Source organism: Melospiza melodia, chromosome 8 (assembly GCF_035770615.1).
Source record: "Melospiza melodia melodia isolate bMelMel2 chromosome 8, bMelMel2.pri, whole genome shotgun sequence".
Lineage (NCBI taxonomy): Eukaryota > Metazoa > Chordata > Aves > Passeriformes > Passerellidae > Melospiza > Melospiza melodia.
The window spans coordinates 15,756,520-15,779,955 of NC_086201.1; the positions used below are offsets into that span (position 1 = coordinate 15,756,520).

Genomic DNA, 23,436 nt, shown 5'->3' on the forward strand with positions numbered 1-23,436 from the left:
CGAGGGGGCGGCGGGGCGGGGCTGTGCCCGCCGGGGCGGGGCTGTGCCCGGTCCCGCCCCGTGACGCCCCGCCGGAAGCGGGCGCGGCGGGGCCGCCGGTGCCGGTGGCGGCAGTGCCGCCATGGAGTTCCCGGACCTGGGCGCGCACTGCTCCTGGCCCGCCTGCCAGCGCTTGGGTGAGCTGGGGAGCCCGGGGGGTGGGCACGGCTCGCACGCCGGCGGCGCGGCCGCGGCCTTGGGCCTGGGCGGCACGGAGCGGGCAGCCCGGCCTGCGGGGAGGCGGTGGGGCGGCGCCGGGCGCCCGCTCGGTAGCGGGGCTTGAAGGGCGGGACGTGTCGCCCGTGCTGCCCATGGCGGAGGGGTTCCCTGATCCTGCTGCTGCCCGCGGGCACCCCGCTAGGGCGGGGCTGGCTGTCCGTGCCGGTACACCGGGTTTCCGCCGGTGCCTGTGTCCGGGTACGCGGCTGTACCCGGCTGGGCAGCGGCTCTTGCCCGGGGATAGCGGGGCAGGGCCCGGACAGGCACCCCCGTGCCAGGCCTGGGTGCTGCAGGCTGGGGAGGCCGCACGCGGCCGGGCCCTGGGACCCCTCCATACCTCGGTTATCCCGGTGGGCTCAGCCCGTAGCGACTGTCAGCATCACTCCCCACCGGTTTGAGGGCGGCAGCCCGCGGGGAGCTCCGTGTGATTCAGGGTGCTACTCCCGATCTCGGGGACCGCACGTTTTGAGGAGGAGCCCTGGGTATTTCTGAAGACGTGGCTGTGGATCTGCAGCCCTTTTGTTTTCGTGTTGGGGGATGAGAGGTGCGGCTCTGGCTTTGCCGCGGGGTCACTGTTTTGTCTTTGGGAAGTCGGAGAGGCCCCCGGACTGCGGGTGGGCAATGCTGATCTCCATGCTCTCTGCCCATGCCATGTCCTGCTCCTAGACTTCCTTCCCCTGAAGTGCGATGCCTGCGAGCAGATCTTCTGCACCGACCACATTGCTTATGCCCAGCACGATTGCACCTCTGCCTACAAGAAGGTAAGTGCAGGGAGCAGATCTCATCCACCCTCCTGCATGGAGCTGCTGAGCTTTTGTAGTCACCCATCATAATAATCTGTGTGACTTTGGTCGCTTGAGCAGTCACCCTTGGGATGTGTACTGAATGTGAAGATGTATCTGAAAACCAGGATCTGCGTCTCAGTGCCGCAAACGTCCAGCCTTCCCTCTCCCACTGGGTGAAGTGGTTTGGGCATCTCCCAGCCACACCATCTTCCCTTCCCAGAGTGTATGTCTGTGCCTCTGCACCTGCTGTGCAAGCTGGTTGGAGGGTCATGAGCAGGATCTCAAACTGCAGCTGAAGCTGTGGAAGCCATGGTAGGCAGGTCCTGAAAGGGAGAGAGATGACTGTGCAGTGCTCAAGGTTGCCCAGCTACCTGCTCCCAGCTCCCTGTTGTTGTCTCTGCAGGATGTGCAGGTCCCAGTGTGTCCCCTCTGCAACACCCCAGTCCCTGTGAGGCGGGGGGAGATGCCTGATGTTGTGGTGGGTGAGCACATTGACCGTGACTGCAAGTCTGACCCTGCACAACGCAAGCGCAAGGTAGGAGCTGTGGGGCTCTGCCAGGTGAGCTCTGACACAGCCTGGCAATGGGATGAAAACAACACAGATTCAGCCCTAGCACAGGCTGATCCAGGGAGGGTTGGTGAGCTGGAGGCATCCTCAGGGCTTTGTGGAGGCTGTCTGGGGAGAAAGGTGGTGATGGAGTGGGGCTGGGCAGCCACCTGGGACGTAAGGATGGTAAACTGCATGCTGCTATTAGGAAAATGCAATTGGCAATTAGCTACCCCATCTTGCCGGAGATGAAATTGCTGCAGGGAGCTGGCCCTGCAGGAATCCAGCCCGGCAGCAGCTGGAATGCCCTGGGCTATCACTGCACTAGTATGGAAGGCAGGAGTCCCTGGGCAAGGCACTCTTTCTCCTGCTGTGCATTCTGTGGTTGTGGAGACTCATGTCTATGGAGACTGAAGCACCAGTGAATTACTAATGAACTATCTAAAGAAATTATTCAGAGACACCTAAAGAAAGTATTCAGAGACAAATTTCAGAGCCTTGCAGAAGATAATGCTGATGGGGAAGGCTGATCAGTGCCCAGGGCCTGGCATGGAGAGAGGGGACAGCCCCACAGCATGTGCTCCTTTTCAGCACTGCCATGTCATCTTTCAGATCTTCACCAACAAGTGTTTGAAGCCTGGCTGCAAGCAGAAGGAGATGATGAAGGTGATCTGTGACCAGTGCCACAAGAACTACTGCCTCAAGCATCGGCACCCCCTGGACCATGACTGCAGTGGGGCAGGGCATCCCCTTTCCAAAGCAGGGTGAGGGCCTGAGAACAGACAGGCTGGGAGGGCTGGGGCTGTGTTTGCCAGATTGGTGACAGGGAAGAAGCCCAGTTCCTCCTGACCCATTGTCTGGGACTGCTGCATTCTGACACTCCCTGCCCTGGGAGTGTGCCTGGGTGTCCTCCTGTAGCACCAAGCACACTGGTATACACAGTCTGTCCTGCAGCAAAAGCTGTCAGTACTGCCTGCTGACTGCTTTGCTCTTGCTCCTTTCCCCAGCCCGTTATTCTGTAGCCAGTGGTTTCTGCCTGTCCTGGTAGAGGGTTTTAGGGAGAGAAAGAGCACTTGAAACTCTTGGGAATAACAGCCACAACATGGGAGGAAGAGGAGCCAGGGGCGTGTCTCGCTTATCCAGCTTGATATCCCAAGGTGTTTGATGCCTAGGAATTGCTCATGATGGTAAACAGTTTCTCACAGGTGTCCTGTCTGTCCTAGGCATGCTGCAGTTACCAGAGCCCAGGCATCCTCCTCCAAAATAGTCACTGCATCAAGCAGCGGAGCTGCTCGGCCAGCAGACAGCTCCTCTTCTCTGGCCTGTGCCAGGTGAGATGGTGGCCTGACTTGTAATTCTGAGGTGAGCATGACCAGGCTCATCTTGGCTCTCTGTGGAATGCCAGAGTGACAACCCCCTTCTTCTTGTGCCTCAGCAGGACTGATAGTCATACTAGGGCTCCCTGCCTTGACAATAATGCAGCTTTTCTTCTGCTTGCAGGGGAGGCAGAGCAGCTGCGTCGCAGACTCACAGCACCTCCCCTCCAGCTGTCATGCTGCAGAATGGGCTGGTGAGTGGCTTGGCCTGGCCATTTGGGGTGGTTTCTGTGCCCTCTAAGAACTGCAGGATGTGACTGCAACAAATGCTTTCTTTGTAGGTGACTGCTCCCAGCTGTGTCTTCCCTAGCAGACAGTGATCCTGAATGTTCTGTGGGAAATCCAGAGCTTGCTCTGGTGCCTGTGAATGACAGCTCTCAGCTAAGCACTAAGAGCTAAGCACTTGGTGCTTAGCTTTCCCCAAAGGGACAAAGTGCACCAGCCATTTTCCTTGGGTGCTGTCTTTCTGCAGTACCACCAAAGGCTGGTGGAGACTGGGAGTTGCTTTCCACTGGTACTCTTGGCATACTCCTGCATTAGCAAGCATGTGTCCTCTTGGGCAGTGGGAGAGCACTGCTGGTCTGTCCAGAGCCCCAGTTTTTCACCTTTTTTGTCTGGTCTCCTGGAGAGAGAAGATTTGCCCACCCTTGGCCAGGAAAGACTGTACCTACTACATGTGCTTCAGGGCTGCCTCCTGCCCCCCAGCCTGGCCAAGCTGGTGACAAGGTGTTTTGTTTCAGAGTGAGGAAGAGGCCCTGCAGCGAGCTCTGGAGATGTCCCTGGCGGAGTCGGCACGCAGCTCAGCACAGCAGCCCAGGTACAGCCCCAAAGCACGTGGTGTGGTGTGTTGTGCACTCCCCTGTGTGTGAAAGGTGCCTGGGGAAGCATCATGTGCCTCTGGGATAACATTCCTCTCAGCACGTGTTTGCATATGATGCCTCTCTGGCTGACTGGGGAAAAAAGGAAGAGTCCAGAGCCGACAGGGAACTAACTGTTCAGCAAGCAAGCCCTCAGCCCCAGGGGTGCTGGTGGGGACAGTGACAGACACACAGTAGGGCAAACCTTTGTCTGACCACTTGTCAGCTAACAGGTTTGGCTGGAGCGTGATAAGTGGAGTAGGGGTGTTCATGGAGGGCACCTGGGAGCTCATGTCCCCAGGCACAGTGCCCAATGCTGCTAAAAGCACCATCTTACTGATTGGACCGAACAGGGCTCTCCTTGGCCCAAATTCCTGGCTGCCAGCCCCAGCTGGATCCTCTGCTCCCTCCCCAACCCCATGCCTGTTCAAAGTTATCCTCAGTTGCTCCCTGCCTTAAGACATGCTGGGGGGTTGCAGTGAGATGCTGAAGCCCAGAAGGGCTCTGAGCACTCAGGCCCTGAGCCTGAGGGAGGCTGAGGCACACAATGCACCCCTCACTGTCCCAGCAGCACACAGGAGGAGGAGGATCTGGCACTGGCCCGGGCACTGTCGGCGAGCGAAGCCGAGTACCAGCAGTCGCAGCGGCAGGTGAGTGAGGCTGGCCGGGGCTCTGCTGCTGTGCGGCTGTTGGAGGGAGGGGACCTCCCTGTGTTCTGCTTACTCTGGCCTCTGTCTAGCTTGGCTTTCCTCACCAGGAGGGCAGCCCGGCCCGGGGCAGCGGCAGCATCACCGCTGAGCACTCATCTCTGGGAACCTGAGCACTAGAAGTGCCTTCTCGTAGGACAGGAAGGAGCCTGCTTGCCCTTGCTCACTGCGTGCTTCTCTCTGTTCCAGGCACACGGTTCAAAGCCATCCAACTGCAGCATGTCGTAGGCAGGGGAGGCAGGCTGGGCCAGCGCACACAGGATCCTGCTTGTGACCTGAGGAGTGGCTCTGGCCTCCCACATGGATGCCCCGGGGCTCTGGTCCCAAGAGCCCCTTGCCAAGGACAGCTCATCTCCCTGGGAGCTGTAAGCAACCAAATATACACTGACACTTCAGCCCTAGTACCTATATGAATTAGTGCAGCAAATTGCTGATGCTCCTGGGGAGGTGAAGAGTGTACAGGACGGGGCTGGGTACACACTGACCAAAGCAAGCAGCAGCCCAGGGTCTGCACTTACCCACAGCTGGCACAGCCACGTCCCAACACTGCTGGGACTGTGGAGCAAGGGCAGAGCTGTGGGGATGTCTCTGCATGCACAGACATACAGCTGGGATGTAGCTGCCTTCTGTGGTGGGGGGCTGGATTCCATGCTCTGGGGAGGGCTGTGCCAGCCCCTCAGCAAAGAGCACATGTGGCTGGGATGGTCTCTTGCCTGGGCATGGCATGGCTGAATGTGCAGCCTCCCGGCAGTGTGAAAGCAGCCCCTTCCCCGCTCCCCACAGCCTCGGTGCCTCCCTGCTGTTTGCATGTCCAAGAGCACGTTGGGCCTTACCCTGCTCGCCTGGGGCACACCACCTCTCTGAGACTGAATGGAGCTGCATTTCCTTTCTGGTTTAATAGAATAAGTAACCTTGGCAGTGACCTGAATGGCAGCATCGCTCACATGGGATGGTTGCAGCTGCCTTCCTGCTGCCCTAAACTTAAACAGGGCCCTGTTATATGCTGCTGGGGTAGAAATGCCTCTGTTCTTCCAGTTGTGTTGCCGGGGATCCCCTCCTGGACAGCAATAGCACAGAACCCCTCCTTACAAAGTCCTGAGCCTGGAGCCTGATTGGGCGGAGGGGATTTGTCCTGCTGGCCTCTTGCAGGGGGTCTGCAGCCATGCAGAGCTGTGCTGCTTTCCCACCTGCTGCTGCAACCATTCCTGCCTGCAGGGCTGTGCCTGGTTCTGCACAGGACTGGGCTGTCCTGCTCTGAGCAGCTGAGGGAGTGGGGTTCAGGCTGGGTCCAGGGAATGCTGAGACTTGTCAAAGTGCTGCTTGGGAGAAAATAAAAGCATAGCACAAGGTACAGAGGTACCTGAGGGAGCAGTCACTTGGCGTCCAGCCCACTGGGGCACATCTCTGTGGATAGTGGTTGAAGTGGGGGGCACATAGGGATGAGGGGACACCAGCTGCCCTGCTCTTCCATTGCTGTTGGGGTGCAGCCCCCTGCCAAGCTCAGCCCTTTGTGTGGGGATGGGGCAGGTGCTCACAGGCTGCTCAGCCCCCTGCACACCTAAGCCCAAGGAGCTCAACCTCGTGGCAGAGCTGCCACTTGACCCAAGGGCACAGGCACTAATTCTGCCTGCCCCCACCAAGAGCAGACAGGCATGGACCTGGGAAGGGCCTGGTTTAAGAAACTACACAACAGCAAAATAAACATGTACAAATGTAGTGGAGTGTCCAGCCAAGCCCCTGCAGTTCTTGCCTGCAGCCAGCAAAATACTCCCAGGCAGTGTGGGGGCCTGGACCCAAGTCAGCATCACAGCAGAACTCCTGGTCATGTTCATGACACTTTCTTGCTGCTCTGGGGCTTCTCAGTGTGGTGCTCCTTGCTCTCGCCCTCGTCCCCAGTCTGCTGCTGCAGCCACATGCCAGCATACACACCTCCCTTCTGCAGCAGCTCCTCGTGCCTGTGAGGAGAGCAGAGGGATGCAGGGTCCTGAGCTGGCCCCAGAGGCAGGGAGGGGATTCTCTCCCCCAGCCCTCCCCTTGTGCTCACCTCCCTCGCTCCACAATGTGTCCATCCTTAAGCACCAGGATCTGGTCTGCACCTACCACAGTGGAGAGCCTGCAGGGAGAAGCAGATTTTACCCTGACTTGGGTGGCAGAGAGTTCCTGAGGGTTTGCACGGTGCCAGGAGATGCAACCCCAGGGGCTCTCACATCCTGAACAGGGGGCAGGTCTGTGTGCCACTTGCAGGATGTGGCCAGCATCTCCCAGATCAGCCCTTCCCCTTGTCCCTACCTGTGTGCAACAACGATGGTGGTGCGGTGGGCGCAGACCTTGGCCAGAGAAGCCTGGATGTTCCTCTCAGTCTCTGTGTCAAGTGCAGATGTGGCCTGCAAGGTGAGACACAACATAAGGAAGGGATAGATGTTGTGGGGGCAGCTGCAGAGCTGGGTAAGGCTGGGGCTGCTGCTGTTACCTCATCCAGCAGGATGATGTGGGGACCCTTCAGGATGGTGCGTGCGATGGCCACGCGCTGCTTCTCACCCCCGCTCAGCTTCAGCCCCCGCTCTCCCACCTGGGTGTTGTATCCTGCAGCCACAAGAGCAGAAACATGATGTGCTGTTGCCCTCTGAAATGGAGATGGGGACCTGCTGCCCTGGGAGGTCATGCTGTGACTACACAGCCACATGGTAGAGCCTCAGCTTATCCCTGCCCAGGGGCTGATCTAGCCTGGGAAAGAAGGCAGGGAAAGGCAAAGCAAGACAAAGTCATGTAGTGTCCCCGTGGGAGATGTCACCCACGGATACCTGTGAGGGCAGCTAGAAGGTCTTAGGGGACCATGGGAGGGCGGGAACTGCAGGGGTCTCACCATCAGGAAAAGAAAGGATACGGTCGTGGATGTCAGCAGCCCGGGCTGCCTCCTGTACCTCCTGGTCAGTGGCCAGGATCCGTCCGTAGCGGATGTTGTTGGCGATGGTGTCGTTGAAGAGCACCGTGTCCTGGGGCACCACCCCAATGTGAGCACGCAGCGAAGCCTGCTTCACCTGGGAGGCAGGGGAGAGGGCTCAGGCACACTCAGGGCAAAGATCCCTCCAAAACCCAATCCTACCCTCAGCCATGAGCCCCGTTCCTTGCAAGATATGTGCTGTAGGGTTGCCCTGCACCACAGGCTCAGCTGCTTCTCCAGTCTGCAGTGGGGGGGCCCTGACAGTGCCCTGGACCTTCCCAGGGAGCCATGGTCAGTACCCAGCATTTCATCCTGGGGTCCTGGAGTCATGCCATTCTGCCACTTCTGTCACAGCCATCAGCCTGCAGAGGGGCTGTGGGGGCTGCATGCTCACCCCTGCCCTGGGGAGGTGCTGGTGCCTGCACTGAGCAGTGCTGCCCAGAGGCCCAGATGAGCTGGGGCCCAGATGAGGTGTGTCCTCCCTGGTCCTTGGAGGCCCTTCCCCCTCACCTGGGAGATGTCCTGCCCATCAATGCGGATGCAGCCACCCCGTACATCGTAGAAGCGGAAGAGCAGACGGATGATGGTGCTCTTTCCAGAGCCTGAAGGTCCCACCTACATACAAAGGAAAAGGGTCTTAGAGATGGCCAATTCCCAGCTGCTGTAGGCCAGGGGCTGGACAGGAAAGGGCTGGTCCTGCTGGGGGCCATCCTTCTCACCTTCGTATTTTCCACCTTCTCTATCCCCATCCTTCCCTCCCATAGTGAACTCACAGTCCCACTCTCACCAGAGCCAGGGTCTGCCCAGGCATCACAGAGAAAGAGACATCCTGCAGGATTTCCTTCCTGGAAGAGAGATGTGGAGAGGGGCTCAGGGCCACTCCATGGCCCCACATCCCTGTAGCAGGTCCCAGCCTGTGCCCACTACCCCATACCCATCTATATAGCTGAAGTGCACGTTCTCAAACTCAATCTGCCCAGCCTCCAAGCGCAGGTCGCTGGCGTTCACCACATCCTTCACCTGTTGAAGTAGAGGCTCAGGCTCAGAGCCAGCCAATCCTGAGGGGCAGGACCACAGGCCCAGCGAGGGAGCAAGGTCCAGGAAAGGTGGCACCCACCTCCTGCTCCTCGTGGAAAAGCTCAAACATATTTTCCATGTCCACAAAGGAATTCTGGATCATCCTGAAGAGGGCAAAGACCAGAGCAAAGGGTTTGGGGAGCACATACCAACCCAGTCACCCATGGAGAGGGGGACACCAGGCACTTCCACACCTCCCAGCATTACCTATAGTAAGTCCCGAACCAATTGAGTGGTGTGTAGAGCTGGATTATGTAGGTGCCAAAGAGGACAAAATCCCCCACCTGGAAGGGATAGGGTATAGGGGTCTGTAACCACCAGCCCCAGGGCCCCACCTCAGCAGGGATACGCACAGGCTGGCACCAGCCTTACCTGCAGCTTGTTTTCAGTGACAAAGTAGGCACAGAGCAGGGACCCTGCCAGCAGCCCTAGGCCAATAACCAGGTTCTGGGTCTGGTTGAGAAGGCCCAGCGAGGCACTAACCTTCCACTCTGAGACCTGGAAGAGACAAAGTCCTGTGGGATGCTGCTGCCTCAAAACCAGACCCGTGGTGATCTCCATCATCCCCACAGGTTTGGCTTCTTCCCCCTTGGTGCCCCTAAAAGTACTGAGCACCCCATACCTGGTACTTGACAATGGCATCGTTAAAGCGGTTCACCTCATAGCTCTCTGCATTGTAGTACTTCACCTACAGGAGCAGAGCTGGTATCAGCACCCAAGCAGTCTTCATTGACCCCCCCAACTCCTACGGTACCGTCTCGAAATTGAGGAGCGAGTCCACAGCCCGGGACTTGGCCTCGTTGTCCCGCGTGTTCATGTCCCGACGGTACTTGGTTCTCCACTCAGTGATGAAGATGGTCAGAGCTGTGGACAGGAGGAAGCTGCATTGCAAGGCTCCTGCCACCCCACAGCCTGGCAGCCCTGCACCCTGAGCCCCACCACTCACTCAGGTACAGGCTCATACACACGAAGATGATGAGGCCAAACCAAGCGCTGAAGACCGAGGTGAAGTAAACTATGCTGATGACAATATCCGCAATGGTGGGGACAATGCTGAAGATGATGTAGCTGGGGGGTGGGAGGGGAAATGGGCATCAGCCCAGCTCGGTGGGGCTGCCCAGCCAACCCCCCACCCACCATGGGCACACTCTGACCTGAGCAGGCTGTTGATGCTGCTGGTGCCCCGGTCCACGCTCCGCAGCACCTCACCAGTGCGACGCCCCAGGTGCCAGCGCAGGGACAGCCCGTGCAGGTGGGAAAAGAGCTGCACCTGCACCTGCCTGTTGGTGAACTGCTGCACCCACACCCACAGGAAGGTGCGCATGTTACTCACAAAGCCAGTGGAGCCTGCAGGGCAACATTGAAAGGTCAACCGAGATCAGCCCCATTGGGGCATGCAGAAGACTTCCAAAAGTCCAGCTGGGAAAGGGGGATTTGGGATGAAGCCCATACACACTCCTTAACCTGGACCAGCCCAGGCTGCTGATTCCAAGAGAGCAGCAGTGATGGGGCATATGGACTTCCCTGGCCACCCCAGAATAGGTATGATGTGCCCAATATCATCTCTCGTCAGTGCCCCATCCTTCCCAAAGGTCCTTACCAGCACCTCCACCTTGCAAGAACTTCAGCCCCACATAGCTGCAGACAGTCCAGGCCAGGGTGTGCCAGGGAGCACCCATTGTCAGCTCATTCACTGTGGGAAGTGTGCCAAGGGTCAGGATGGAGGGACAGGGAGCATCCCAGGGTGCCAGTGGGAACCAGCCCCAGCAGCCAGTGCTGGACCCTGACCCCCTGGACTCTGCTCCTGCCAAACCCCTGCAGCCCTCCCGGTCACCTCAACACCCCCCAGCACTTGGTGAGGCTGCGGTGAGCCTCACACCCCAAGCTCCAGGTGCCTCACCAATGTTCTTATAGTAGATGGGCACGAAGACGTTGATGGCCCGCTCCAGCCCCATGAGTGCCATGCAGAACAGCACCAGCCCCTGCAGCAGGTGGTTGCCCCTCGGCCACATGTACGGCACCAGCAGCCGCAGCTTCCTCCGGAAATCCTTCCAGGTGGAGGTGGTCCTGCTGCCATCAGTCAGGAGTGGCTGGGGGAGAGCAGAGCAAGGAGTCATTGCCCTGGCGCCCAATCCTGCTGGCAATGGTCCTGGGCAACACCCCAACAAATCCAGTCCCACTCCAGAGTGCCCCTCCATCCTCTAAACAGGGCTGCATCAGCAAGCAGGGAGCTTGGGCAGCCCTAAACTTTGTCCTCCCACATCTCATGAAGATGCTCATCTCAAGGCAGCTGTATTTCCATTTTATCCCCAGCTCCTTCCTGGCCATATCCTAAAATTGCTTCAGTCCCAGGACTCACCTGGCTGTTTTCCACGTCCCGCTCCTCCTCGTTGATTAGCAGCATGTAGGGCTTGTGGGGTAGCCCCGGGGCCTTCATGCCCAGGATGAAGAGCATGAATGTGCAGATGTAACGCAGCAGCCAGAAGCCAAACTGCACCTGAATGGAGAGTGAGAGTTCAGCATCTCAGCTGGCCCTGAGCACAACCCTGAGCATGGGATGGGTATGATCTGAGAGAGACAATGAGCAGAGCATGGGGATGGGGTGCAGTGTGCCAGGGGACACCCCATACAGCCCAGTGGGAGTCCCTGGTTGAGCACAGCACCTCAGGCAGTGCCCAGACATCTTCCTTCCTCCCCACATCATCTGGCTCCATGCCCTCTGGCTCAAGATGCACCTACCATAAGGGGTACAAGGGGGCAAAGGGCTGTGGGAATCAGGGAAACAGCCCTACTTCTGCACCTGGGTCTGGGCTGGGTAGAAGCAGGACAGGAGCTGGGTGGGGGCATGGAGAGATGTGTGATAACTCAGCTTGGGACTGTAATATCTGGCAGATGTGTGGGTGCAACCCAGAACTGTAAACACCCTGGGCATGGCAGTACATGCATACTCCAGCCCCACACCATGATGCTGCAGTGTCTCCCATCCCCAAAAGTGCCTCACCCCCTTTCTCTGGCCACAGATCGCCAGCCCACCTTCTGGTTGGTGTCCTCCAGTGCCCACCACCACAGAGGGCTCCTCCAGCACACCAGGGTCAGGTTCTCAGCAGCAAAGGCCAGTGCCCAAAAGAGGAGGAGGACGGTGCCGTGGCCCCGTGTTCGGTCATGGGCCAGCACCCGGGTGTGCTCCAGCTGCAGGAGGGCAATGGCACAGCCCCAGCTGAGGGCCCAGAGGCAGGCATACAGCAACATATACCCATAGAGCTGTCTCAGCCCCACTCCTTGCCACAGCAGCCCACCAAAGGGCTGCAGGGCCAGGAGCAGTGACAGCAGGACCTGGCCACAGTAGAGGCGAGAGCGGGGAATGTACTTGGGCTCCATGGCACGGCTGAAGCGGGCGTAGCAGGCATACTGCAGGGCACCCAGCAACAGGCAGACGCTCAGCAGCACAGATGGCACCAACGTGAAGAAGAAGCAGGGCTGGAAGCCTTGCTGGACCCAGGCCTGGGTGATGGAGTTGTTGCCTTCACAGTAGCCCCCCAGCACAGCCATCCTGGCAGGTCACCAGCTGTGGAAAGAAGAGAGCCCAAGACAAGGTTTCAGGATGGGCTGTGGTACCATCTGCACAGAGGGACTCACAGTGGGATGGCATGGCCAAACAGCAAGGGCCCTCATAGGGCAGGGGCAAGTACTGCTGGACATGGACACACATGACACGCTGCATGCAGCACACACAAGGCAGTGCACGCAAGCAGGGCCAGCTTTGCATGGGGATGGCCATGAGCATCAAACCTGCTGTGTGCCCTGGACGGGGGCACAACATTAGACTGGGCCCTCCGGAGCCACCCGGGCCCCCGAGGATGCCCTCGGACACGAGAACAGCGGGAGCCGCAGGGACGGGAAGGCAGAGTGGAGCTGGGAACGGTCTCGAGTGGGAGGGAGCAACGGCGGTGATGCAGCGGCAGGGGCGCGGGTGGGCGAGCGGGCGGGGATGCGGAGGATGCTGGGGAGCCGCGGGGCCGCGCAGGGGAGAGGCAAGGGCAAGGACAGGGACGCATCGAGGAAAAGCCCGCGGAGGACGAGGCAGAGGCCGCGCCGGATGAATGCCCGGGCGGTGCCGGCGCCGCTCAGGTCCGGCGCAGGCGGCCACGGCCCCGCCGCCGCCGCGTCTCACCGGCCGCCGTGTCGGCCCCGCCGCGCCCGCTCACCTGCCCTGGGCCGCCGGCCTTGGCCCGCTCCGGGCCCCGCGCCGCCGCCCGCCGCTGCCAGCCGGGCCCTGGCGCCGCTCCGCCCCGCCCCGCTCCCCGCCCCGCCGGCTCCTGCCGCCCGCCTCCTTCCCGGCACCGGCACGGGCACCGGCACCCCTGCGTGTGCCCCTTCCCCGGGCCCCCGGCCCAGCCCCGGGCGGAACGGACCTCCCCCGCAGCGCCGGGGATGGGGAGCGGTCGGTGCCGTGGGCTCACTCCCGGGCCGGTAGGCACGGAGGATCTCCGCCTCCGACGTGAGACGCCCCGCTCCCGTTTATCGCCTCCGCCAGCCCGGCCCTGCGGTGCCGCGATAGCCCCAGGAGCCCCCGCGGGGCCTCCACAGAGGTCAGGCAGGACGGGGCACTGCCCTCCCGGGATAAATATAGCCGCTGTCTCCTGCCGGGAGCTCCCCGTGCCGCCGGAGCAGGCGGCTGGCTCCTCCCAGCCTTCTGCTGCCAGCGCAAGGCAGGCGCAGGTGGGCTGCACGTACCACAGAGCGAAGGGAGACTCGGACACAGGCAGGGATGATACACCCCATCTTTATTAGACGGCTATACAGCTGTACAGCGAGGGCACGGGGGTTTGATACTGCACTCCCCAGGGACCTCCGTGCCCGCACATCTCAGGAGGAGATGAGGAAGAGTGGCTCGCCATGCACATGGGACACTGACGACACAAGCAAAACATGCGGCAAAGACTTGGGCCTGCTATGCCTGGCCTCTCCCTCCTGCCAGCCCAGGGCAAGATCCAGAGTTTCCCCCTGCCCCAGGGCACTGCTTCCAGCCGTTCAGCTGTACAGACCAGCAGCAACTCCATTAAGAAGCCCAGACACAGTGTCCCATAGGCCCAGAGAGGGGAGGCAGCAGCCTGGGCACCAAGAGAAGCCACTGGAAAATCTGGGTTCCTAGGAGATTTGCTTTCTGCTTTCTTTCACCAAGCCATGACAGTCCCAAGCTGAAGCTGCTATGGAGTGGTTGCAGCCACTTCTCCATGGAAGGACCCCAGCAGCCCCCAGGTCCACAGAGCCCTGACCCCAGCACTGAAGAGCTGATCCCCACCCTGAGCTCTGCTTTAGAACACTCTGTTTGATCTCATACAGACCCCAGAGCAGTTGTAGCTCCAGTCCTCCCCATGGCAATAAGGAGCCTGCTACCCCAAAGAGCCTGCCCCCATGCAAGCCCCCTGGCCTGCTCATGGCTACCCAGGTGCAGAAGCACTGGCAGCAGGTGGCTTAGAATCGTCCCAGGCTCAAAGGGCAGAGGGCAATAACCCTGGCACGAGAAGAGGGAAGGCCCTGGACTCCAGAAACAGCAGAGGAGGATGTGCAGTGCTCGCAGAGCGCATGACAAAAACAAGCAGCCCCTGCCAGAGGCAAGGGGAATGGAAAGGAAGTCGTGGGCAGGAGTTAGCTGGGATGCAATTCCCCAGAAGCTGCAAAGAGAAAAGAGGGAAACCAGGAGGATGGTAGGAAGGTCTTGTCTGAGGCTATATTGCACAGCTAGGATCCTGATTCCCCACCACCATCCCAAGTCTGGGCTGAGGCATGCCTCTCCTTTCTGGGTTCAGGATGCCCCTCCTTGCTCTGCCAGGCATGAGACAGCTGCATGGTCTCCAAAGCGGCTGAAACCATGTTGTAAGCAAAAGGAAGGTTTCAGGAGGAAAGGAGGAGCTGGGAACCTCTGGGCAAGATTTGAGATGAACCAAACCCTTTGCCAGGGAAGAAGAAAGACCCAGTTCCACAGGAACAGCTGCATCAGGGCAGAACCAATACAACAGCACCTGGGCATGGGGAAAAAGGTCTGGTCTTTTTTGTGCCTGGGGAAAAGGAACCAACACACAGAGCACAAGCCCTTCAGGGTGGGCTCTGAGTGGGCTGTGAGCACTCCCAGAAGATGCCAGGCTGCTCCACACTGGGGTCTCTTTGGCACTGCAGGAGAGCCCACTAGTAGCCCACATCCCATAGGTGCCATACGTGGGAGGACGCTGCTGCCCTGGCACGGAGGCATCACTCCAATGACCCTTTCTTGCATGCAGGGAATGGGCCAGCTGTCATGAGTCAGGGAAGAGCTGCAGCATTCTGGATTGAATCAGAGCTCTTCCCACCAGCTCTATATCTCACCTGTACTCATACCAGCAGCAGCCACCAGGGCCCATCCCTCTGCAGGGTGCAGGGACAGAGGGCTGGGTGACTGCCCCACTGTTGTCCTGCTCTGGGCTGAGAGGCACAACACTGGTCCTCTCTGGGAGGACTAACATGATCCTAGGCACCTTCTCAGGGCTGCAGGCAGGGCAGTGTGGTGCTACAGGCTGAGCTCCCTCAGACCACCCTCAACAACTCCTGCCCTCATTTTGACGGCAGGTCCCAGCTTCGGGCATACATCTGGATGGAGCTGATGCCATCTCCCATCCCTTTGAAGAGCAGCTCCTGCTGCCACCTCCAAAGCAGTCCACCAGCAGCTCCTCACTGCTAGTCCCATCACATCAGTTTCCACAGGCTCTGCAGAGATCCTCCGACACGGACGACACAGATGTGAACACAGACACAGCTATGTACTCACACACGCATTCACCCCACAAGTCAGAGTGGCGTTGACTTGACACATGGCTAGACACAAGGTGCCACAGCAAAGACGCTGGCCTGGCAAGTTTTGTCTCTTCAGCAATTGATGGCAACAAAATATCCACTCAGTACAGGAGAAGAATCAAGCCCATGCCACATCCTGCTGTCCAGGTGGCTCCCAATCTGCAAGCCCCATGAGATCCCCAGTCTACCAGGCTATACCTGCAAGATAGAGAGACAATGTGGCACCGACTGGGACCAGCTGCCGGCACCCCAGCCTGGCATCAGAGTACACCTTGCCCCTCTCAGCCACAGCCATCCCCCTCACCTTGTGAATCTGTGGCGGAAGCTCATCCTCCGAGCTCTCCTCTGGCACAGGCTCTGGGTGCCTCGCTGACTGCCCGTCCTCGGCCCAGCCTCCCAGAGGAAGGCGGGAGAAATGTGATGGGGCTCTGTGCACTGTGCCTGGGTCTGCAAGAGAGGCAAGAAATTAGATCAGCTACCTGGGGGACTGCCAGTGTCTAGCCAGTCCATAAAGGACATGGGTTACAGAGCTCTGCCCCAGACTCAGACCTCTGCCCTGGCTCCGTACCTGTGATGCCACCGTATCGGCGCTGGAAGCCCGTCTGCAGCGTGGCTGTCTCCTCGGCAGGCTGCCGTGGTGAGGAGAAGGGGTAGCTGGCAGAGCGGGGAATGGGGACGGCGCCGCCCCGCTGAGTGTCCAGCTCTTCGTGGGCACTCTCCCCACTCTCGTCACTCTCCCGGCGGTGCCAAGTGTGCCGCTCGGGCTCCAGCTGGGCATGCTGCTTGTGCAACTGCAAACCAAAACACAGTGACTCAGCTGCGTGGGAGAAACCAGATGCCCAAACACACCCTCTCCACAGCGCTGCATGCACACTGGTTTTCTGGTCACAATGGACAGGGCAGCCCAGTCCTGCCTGCCTTGCTCCAGGCCCCTCAGGCCAGCCCAGCTCTGGGTTGCTCACCTCGTGCATGTAGAGTGCATGAAGACTCATCTCAGTGGAGGCATACTCCGACAGGATCATGCTCTGCAGTTGACCCTCCCAGGCGCTGCTCCCCGAGCTCACGGTCCTTGCATCAGCACTGCCACAGAACACACCAGTAGTGTTTCCTGCCCAGGTGCCCCCACAATGTCCAGCCCCTCTCCACTCTAATGTCACGCTCACAGAGATCTGCTCCTGAACTGGATATGAGGAGGCCCCTCTGCAGCATCTCCCAAAATACACAAGCCCTGCTATGGCACTGCCTCTTCCTTACATGGGGGTCTCTCACCGTTGTAGTACCTACAGGAGAGCAATAGGACCCTGACACTATCCTTTGGGGCCAGCCTTAGCACCTGGCACCAGCACCCACACCTGAGTCTAACTCTGCTTGTGAATGTCCCTTGCTGTCCAGACTCCAGAGATAAATGCCACCGTGCATCTAGGACAAAGGATGGCATTTGGGCAAAGGGTAAAGGAATGTCCAAGGTTGTCCTTCTCCAGCCAGCAGCTTACCCAGAGGCTGTCATGGCACTGGCACCACGAGGCTGGGCTCCCTCTCCTTCCCTTCCCGATGCCTGGAAGCCACTGGAAGGCTGCTGGGCAGACTGGAGCGGGGAGAAGGAACGCAGAGCCGAGGCCACTTCTGAGAGATGGCGGGAAGCCTGTCCGTCCCGGCTCATGTGGAAGCCCAGGGCGGAGGAGCCTGCTATCACATTGGCAATCAGGCTGTGAGGCTGCAGAGTTCAAAGAGAAAGTGTCACTGTTCTGTGAAGAGCTGGAGGACTGATTGCACCAGACACACAGAGCTGGGCTATCTAGGCCCATCTCCCATCTCACAGGGCTCTAGGACAGCCTGTTACCTTCTCTAGAAACCCAGAAGTGTCCCAGATAGTGCTGATCCACCACATTTTCATCCCCAGATTCATCCCAGGCAAGGGAAAAATTACCCAGAGGGCCTGATGATGAATTTCCCAGCATGTAGCAAGCACCCCAAGAACAACCCACATGCCCTGAGCCTGGGCACCTCTGACTCTGACTGCAGGGACTGGATGGAGCTGAAGAGGGCGTTTTCAGGGAGCACAGCCTGCTGAGCCAGGGCCACGCTGCTGTCCCGGTGCACCCGCTCCTTCAGGAAGCCGATGAAGGCTGTGCTCTCGCGGGGTGGCTGCCACTTGGGGTTGGTGATGGCAAAGTGCATGAGGGATAGCTCTGTCTTGCCATCCTCTGCCTGCTGGTAAATGGAGGCCTCCGTCTTTCCTGCTGACATCCACTGTGGACAAGAGACAGGTAATGAGAGACAGGATCTGCTTTGCAACCCTGCCACCAACCCTGCCAGCCCTGGGAATCCTGCAATCAGTCTGGGCAAAGCATGCAACACCCAGCCCATGCAAGGCCATGGCACCCTATGTAGCAGATGCCACACCAGAAGTCCCCATGCTCATTCAGCCATCTCAGGAGAAGAAGCTACAAACACAGTTTGTTCCAACCCCATCTCAGAACATGAATTGCTGCAAGGGAACTGGGGAACTGGGAACAGTCACACAGACAGGAACAATTAGAGTCAACAAATAACTCTTCTTAAAAGTTTCCTGCCACAATGAGTTCACTTCCTTCCTAGTTGATGACTGTGTCACTAGGAAGTCTTTCCCTAGGCAAGTAACCTAAATTCCAAGGCACACAAAACAGATGGACCCCTTTTCCCTCCATCATAGATTTTTCATAATGGAAAATGCTTCCTATTTCCTCTAGACTGCTTCTTTCCTGAGCACAAGCTGGAGAGAAGTGGCCACACTTTCTAAATGTCCACATTTCACTCTCCTGAGGACACAGAACCCTTGGCTGTGAAAACATGCAATGACATCAAAGACATGACAGAGCCTGATTCCCGAAGCATCTGGTCAATAATCACAGCTGGGCCACAAGAGCCTTCTGGAGCTGGTGACCTGTGTTGCCAAAGCCAGACACCCTACCAAGAGGTGGATGGCTGGGCTGTGGGCTGCCAGGAGTGGTGAGTTCGAGCCTCTCATGGGTCTAAAGGAGCAGCCATGCTGGTGGGCAGCACAGGACCTACCGCAGGGTGGCCGTGCTGGCGCACATCCATCTGGGCAAAGGAGCAGGTGTCACCCACACCCACCACCTCCACGGTGAAGTTACGGAAGAAGTCAACAATGTCCAAGGACTTGGGCCGCAGGCAGATGATGAGGATCAAAGGGGTAATGATGGGACTCAGGAGCTCTTCCAGGATGAAGACCTAAGCACAGAAATGATGGGTTCAACACACAAACTTGAGGGTCAAAAATCCCACAATCCCAAAACACCCCAGAGGTAGCCCTCCATCTTCTGGGGCAGGGTATGTCTGAGGATGCTGCCTTGTTCTTCTCTAAGCCCAGGAGCTGTTGAGCTCTCCAGCACCTTCTCCATCCTGTGATGGATGGGGGTAAGTCCCCAGCCCCACAGTTAAGCCAAGCTCACCGCTTTGTACTGGAAGAGCTGGGCAAACTCGTCCCTGGTCTCGTAGCGGTGGGCGTTGCCCTGCCAGTGGTCAGGCATGTAGTGGATGTGTGCCAGGATAACTCGCAGCAGCTGCTCTGGGCAGAAGACCAGGTGCTGGTCAGGGATGAAAGACCTGCATGACAGGACAGGGAAATATCACAGCATTACACCTCAGTTCCTGGAGTTGTCATCTTGAGAGGGCACGGTGACTGGCCCACATCACAGCTCCACCTGTAGCCTTCCGACCAGACCAGCCCCTCACACCATACAACCACTGCAGCCAGGATCACTACCTCTCCCCAGCCATGCCCCTCATCCCCACAGATTCACATCCACTTGCAAACAAAGAGCATGTCTACACGGATTGCTGCCAGCCCCACTGCTCCCTACAGCACTGCCAGGAGCACGGGGGCAGCACAGACCCACCTCACCTGCACACGGTGATGCCCACCCCGAGCAGGGTGACCGTGGTCAGGACATGCTCGACCGCAAGCACGTCCTCATCATAGATGGTGAGAGCGATGAGCACAGCCAGGATGGAGCCAGCAAAGAAGGCCACGTTCTTGGCCACGATGGTGAGAAGCGGGGAGATAAAGCAGTTCATGTACTTGGAAGCTGGCTTGTACCCCTTGCTGAGGCGCGAGTGCAGTTCGTGATCCAGCTCGTTGAAGTGACGCAGGTAACAGCGGCCATAGAGAGACCAGCAGCGGGCGCCCAGGCTGCCCGGCTCCCGCTTCAGGATCTCCGTGTAGCTGAAGAAAGCATAGAGGATCTGCCAGATGAGGATGAGGGGGCAGAGGAGGAAGTTAGCAATGCCAATCCAGAGGATGCGTGTGCTGAGCTTCTCAGCCAGCTCCAGGCGGTTCCCGGCCCGCTTGTATTCAGCCTTCAGGCTCCACTCGTTCTCAAAGAGGGAGCCGGGGCCCCAGAAGAAGATGAGCTCAAAGTTGTACTTGAGCCCGCGCGTGTAGAAGACGGTGTCTCCCAGCAGGGGCAGGCGGAAGCGGATGGGCAGCAGTGACTTGTTCACCATGGCCACCATGTAGTTCTTGAAGCGGAGGATGCGGTGATAGATGTCCAGCTCGGTCAGCTCCTTCTTGTGGATGCAGATCTGGTGCTCCTTCTGGATCTGCACAATGCGGGCCTGCACCTCCTGCCAGGTGTAGTAGGGCAGGGTGGACTGGAAGGTGGACAAGCAGCAAGGTTAGGAGCAAGAAGTATCCAGGGACAAAAGCCAGGTCCCAGCACACACCCTGGGGTGCTGACAGAGTGCATTCAACACCAGGGCGTGAGGCACCTTCTTCTGGCACCACTTCAACCTGCAGCAGGCAAACCCCACACCTTGCCTTGGTGCCCTTTACTCCCTAGATTAGCACAGATGACTGTTTCCCAGCCACGCATGCACCACCTTCCTTGGAGGCATAAACACAGATCCAGGCCTCCGTGGTTCCTCCCAGAGCTGCCATTTGGAGTCAGCAGGGAGAAACAAACACGGAAGGGACTTAAGCAGCGTCCCAGAGGGAGCCCATGGAAAAACTGGGGACAGTGCAAGCCTTTCAGCTCACTCCACCTTTCTCAAAATACTTTCTCCCTCCAAAGGATGCACACACGCCTTTTCATGTTGTTCATCAGAGCGAGGACTCTGGACCAGGCTGTCTATGCAAGCCTCCAACCCTATCTGTGACACACTGATCTGCTGTGTGACCTTCACAACTAAGTAGCTCCAAGCCTCCTAAATAAACAAGGAAGGTGAGGTTTTTCACATCCCAGGGAGGTACGAGGATATCCTCGCTTATGCTGTCTCTGTGGAAGGCATCACAGAAAAGGCCACCACTGAAGAATACACATATTGGGTGGCATATGGCAGAGGCACGCGCCAGCAGGCAGAGAGGCAGACTGAGCACAGAGAGGGTAACACGGAACAAAGTGGCTGCTGGAGGAGAGGCTGAAAGGAGATCATGTGCCCATGGAGCAGAGGGAAGAGTGCTCAGTCTGACTGAGAAGAGGAGAGGCATGAAGGCAAGTTGCAACCGCCAGCAAATGCCTCCCATGGCCCTCGGCAGCCCTGCATGCCGCCCCTGGCTCAGCGACTTACCATGGGGATCTTCAGGGCATTGATGTAGAAAGAGTGAATCTCCCAGTAGCAGCAGATATTGTAGATAAATTTGACGAGTCGGTGGATCCAGAAAACCCCAGCTATCACCAGGATGCAGATGAGGAAGCTGTTTGCCTGGATTCTGCAACAAGAAGAGGCAAGTAGTGGGACACAGGCCCAGACAGGAGCCCTGAGTACATGGGAAAACAAGAGCAGTGGCTAACATGCCCTCCACTGCCCCTACCTTGCACTGCAGACATTTGGAGGCAGGAAGGCATCTGGCAGAGTCACCTTAATGGGCTCAGTGGGATGCTGGCTGTGATTTAATGCTTTATTGGCAAAGAGGATGTCATAATCAACACAGCTGATAAGAAAAGTGGTGAATGCCACCACAAAGATGAACTGCCTGTGAAAAAAGAGAAGTGTTGTAAGGGAATCGCCCTTCTGCTCCACCACAAAACGTGAAGCAGCAGGGTCATATGCCACGGAGATGCAATCCCACAGCCCTGGCAGCAGGAACACCCACAGACAGCAGTTCCTCAAAGTGAAATGCAGGTCTGGGGCATGCAAAACCCTGATGAAGGGGAGACAGGACAATTCTGAAAGGAGCCCTTCCACCTACACATCTGCAAGTGCTTGGCAAATGCCAGTGGCTGTTCCCCAGCAGCCACAACAGAGGGGAACCTGCACTTACATGAGCTCAAAGATCTCTCCAATGAGCATGCAAGTGAAGCCATTCTTCTGATGCAGGTTATAGACGTGGAAGCCACAGTCAAGGAAAACAGCATGGAGACTCCTTTCTGATGAAGGATGAAGAGGCTTCTGTCCCACTGGTTTCCACAGCTCCTCAGCCAAGCCTCCCTTCACCACCAAGAAAAAAATCTCTCCCACCCCTACTCATCAGCAAGTTGGTTCCCCAGTGCAGGAAAACAAGGAAAACACACTCTGCCCAGGTAAAGCATAGCTGGGGTAGAGGGACTTGGCTTCGTTCATGATCCTTCCTTCCTGCACTCAACACCCATAGCAGGGGTCTGCTCAGCACAGAGCAGAAACTCAGCCTGCACTCAGGCTGCACAGCAGTGGGCAGGGCAGGGCAGGACAAGACAGGGACAGACAAAATGCATGTAGTGGCACCTGGCACCTGCTCCTGCCCCCAGCAATGTGGTCAGCATAACTAACACCATTTCATAAGGCAAGCAGCCCTGCTGTGTCACTAAGGGTGTCACCTATTAGTGGGTCACCCTTTGCCCAGTTATCAGGCACTGAAGGTCCTGTGAACCAAGTAGATAAATCAAGCAAGTTTCTGCTTTCCCTCCCCATGGGCCTCAAGATTCCTTGGCACCAGGCTGATTACTCTCTTCCGTGCTGTCCTTGAAGGTCCCAGGCATCTGGCCAACCCAAGAGAGGTGATGACCCTATCACAGAAGAGGGAAGTATTAACAGCACCCAGAGCACTATCCACAAAATCAAGGAGTTACAAATCCTGAGTGGGAACTTGTATCACAGCTGCTGGTGGACAGTGAGACCCAGGACCCCTCAGCAGCCAGGCATACCCCCACTGTCATCTGCTTCCAATGAGGACCAGGTGAATGACTCAAATTCTTTTATGTGATTTTTGAGTCTTCATTATGATCATTATATTGATACAGCAAACCATATATTAAGATATGTCCAGATCTGTAAAGAGCCTAGCTGGTTAGAAACCACAAACTAAGAGATACTAGAGAATTCTGTTCTGTGCTACTTATAAAATTGTACTACACTGATTCTGCCTACAGAAATCCTGTACTACCCTGATTGTAAATGCCACGCTAGCAATAAAATTCTGTTAAGAATATAACACATTAGCTGTAACAACAGTATCATCGTCACGTTCCCAAGAATTCCTAGAAGTACGTGTATGACCCTGTGTCAAGTGACAGCGTCCCAAGGCCCGGGGGGTTCTGTCAACCCCTCGGGAGCTGTGTACTGTCCTACAGGGATGGCTGACACAAAGTTACACAAAGCTCCATGTTTTCCCTGTACTTAGAGCCGGGACGAGGGGGATACATCCCGCCTGACCCTCGCCCTGCAAAAGGATATGCGAGAGAAGAACAGGTCGAGGTTCTCGATGTGATGCCACGGAGCTGAAGGAAGAAGCAGCACAGGGTGAGGGGTTCTGAGCACACCCACCCCTGGTGTTGCCACCAGCACAACCTACCCCCTCCCCGCTGCCCCTGGCACCCCACACCGGCCCCGCAGCCGCCGCCGCGGCTCCCCTCGGTGTCCGGCCTCTCCCCCGCGCCCCCGGCCTCTTCCGCACCCCGCCGCCGGCCAGGCCCCAACCCCCGGTGCCGTCGCTCACACTTGGCGCCCTCGGGGACGTGGACGAGCAGGTCGCCGCCGCCGGGGGGAGACTCGGTGGAGGAGCTCTCCAGGCGCTGGTACTGCGTCTCGAAGTGGGCCATGGCGGGGCCCCGCGCCGCCGCCGCCGCCGCCACCGGCGCGGCCCG

The 23,436-nt window shown here is 58.1% G+C and overlaps 3 protein-coding genes across 8 annotated transcripts; 1 reads left to right on the forward strand and 2 right to left on the reverse strand.

The window, feature by feature from the left end:
- Positions 1 to 77: 77 nt before the first annotated feature.
- On the forward strand, positions 78 to 5,905 carry ZFAND2B (zinc finger AN1-type containing 2B). 4 transcript variants are annotated; one of them, XM_063161928.1, is made up of 9 exons: positions 78 to 176; positions 925 to 1,019; positions 1,447 to 1,578; positions 2,203 to 2,354; positions 2,814 to 2,921; positions 3,091 to 3,160; positions 3,707 to 3,783; positions 4,392 to 4,473; positions 4,720 to 5,905. In XM_063161928.1, the coding sequence occupies exons 1-9, from the start codon at positions 122 to 124 to the stop codon at positions 4,756 to 4,758; spliced, it is 810 nt and encodes a 269-aa protein (XP_063017998.1). In that variant the 5' UTR covers positions 78 to 121; the 3' UTR covers positions 4,759 to 5,905. The 4 variants fall into 4 exon arrangements, with proteins under 4 accessions (XP_063017998.1, XP_063017999.1, XP_063018000.1 ...); XM_063161929.1 differs by having other exon boundaries at positions 4,395 to 4,473; XM_063161930.1 differs by lacking the exon at positions 78 to 176 and adding an exon at positions 620 to 802.
- A 323-nt stretch (positions 5,906 to 6,228) lies between these two features.
- ABCB6 (ATP binding cassette subfamily B member 6 (LAN blood group)) lies at positions 6,229 to 13,104 on the reverse strand. Of its 3 annotated transcripts, none has more exons than XM_063161926.1 (20): positions 12,961 to 13,104; positions 11,582 to 12,113; positions 10,908 to 11,045; positions 10,449 to 10,638; positions 10,149 to 10,241; positions 9,703 to 9,895; positions 9,495 to 9,616; positions 9,303 to 9,412; positions 9,171 to 9,236; positions 8,921 to 9,046; positions 8,756 to 8,832; positions 8,589 to 8,652; positions 8,406 to 8,491; positions 8,259 to 8,316; positions 7,982 to 8,086; positions 7,394 to 7,568; positions 7,001 to 7,113; positions 6,820 to 6,914; positions 6,575 to 6,643; positions 6,229 to 6,485 (listed from the first exon to the last, which is right to left on the reverse strand). In XM_063161926.1, the coding sequence occupies exons 2-20, from the start codon at positions 12,095 to 12,097 to the stop codon at positions 6,359 to 6,361; spliced, it is 2,523 nt and encodes an 840-aa protein (XP_063017996.1). In that variant the 5' UTR covers positions 12,098 to 12,113; positions 12,961 to 13,104; the 3' UTR covers positions 6,229 to 6,358. The 3 variants fall into 3 exon arrangements, 2 of the variants coding, with proteins under 2 accessions (XP_063017996.1, XP_063017997.1); XM_063161927.1 differs by lacking the exon at positions 12,961 to 13,104 and adding an exon at positions 12,754 to 12,807; XR_010028550.1 differs by lacking the exons at positions 6,229 to 6,485; positions 6,575 to 6,643 and having other exon boundaries at positions 7,452 to 7,568.
- Positions 13,105 to 13,315: 211 nt separating this feature from the next.
- ATG9A (autophagy related 9A) lies at positions 13,316 to 23,428 on the reverse strand. Its single transcript, XM_063161925.1, has 14 exons — positions 23,289 to 23,428; positions 23,027 to 23,070; positions 21,639 to 21,703; positions 21,189 to 21,350; positions 20,945 to 21,086; positions 19,281 to 20,029; positions 18,829 to 18,982; positions 18,428 to 18,607; positions 17,381 to 17,626; positions 16,870 to 17,090; positions 16,339 to 16,456; positions 15,945 to 16,167; positions 15,681 to 15,823; positions 13,316 to 15,574 (listed from the first exon to the last, which is right to left on the reverse strand). Exons 1-14 carry the CDS (start codon positions 23,389 to 23,391, stop codon positions 15,569 to 15,571), a joined length of 2,556 nt encoding a protein of 851 aa, XP_063017995.1. The 5' UTR covers positions 23,392 to 23,428; the 3' UTR covers positions 13,316 to 15,568.
- Positions 23,429 to 23,436: the final 8 nt, after the last annotated feature.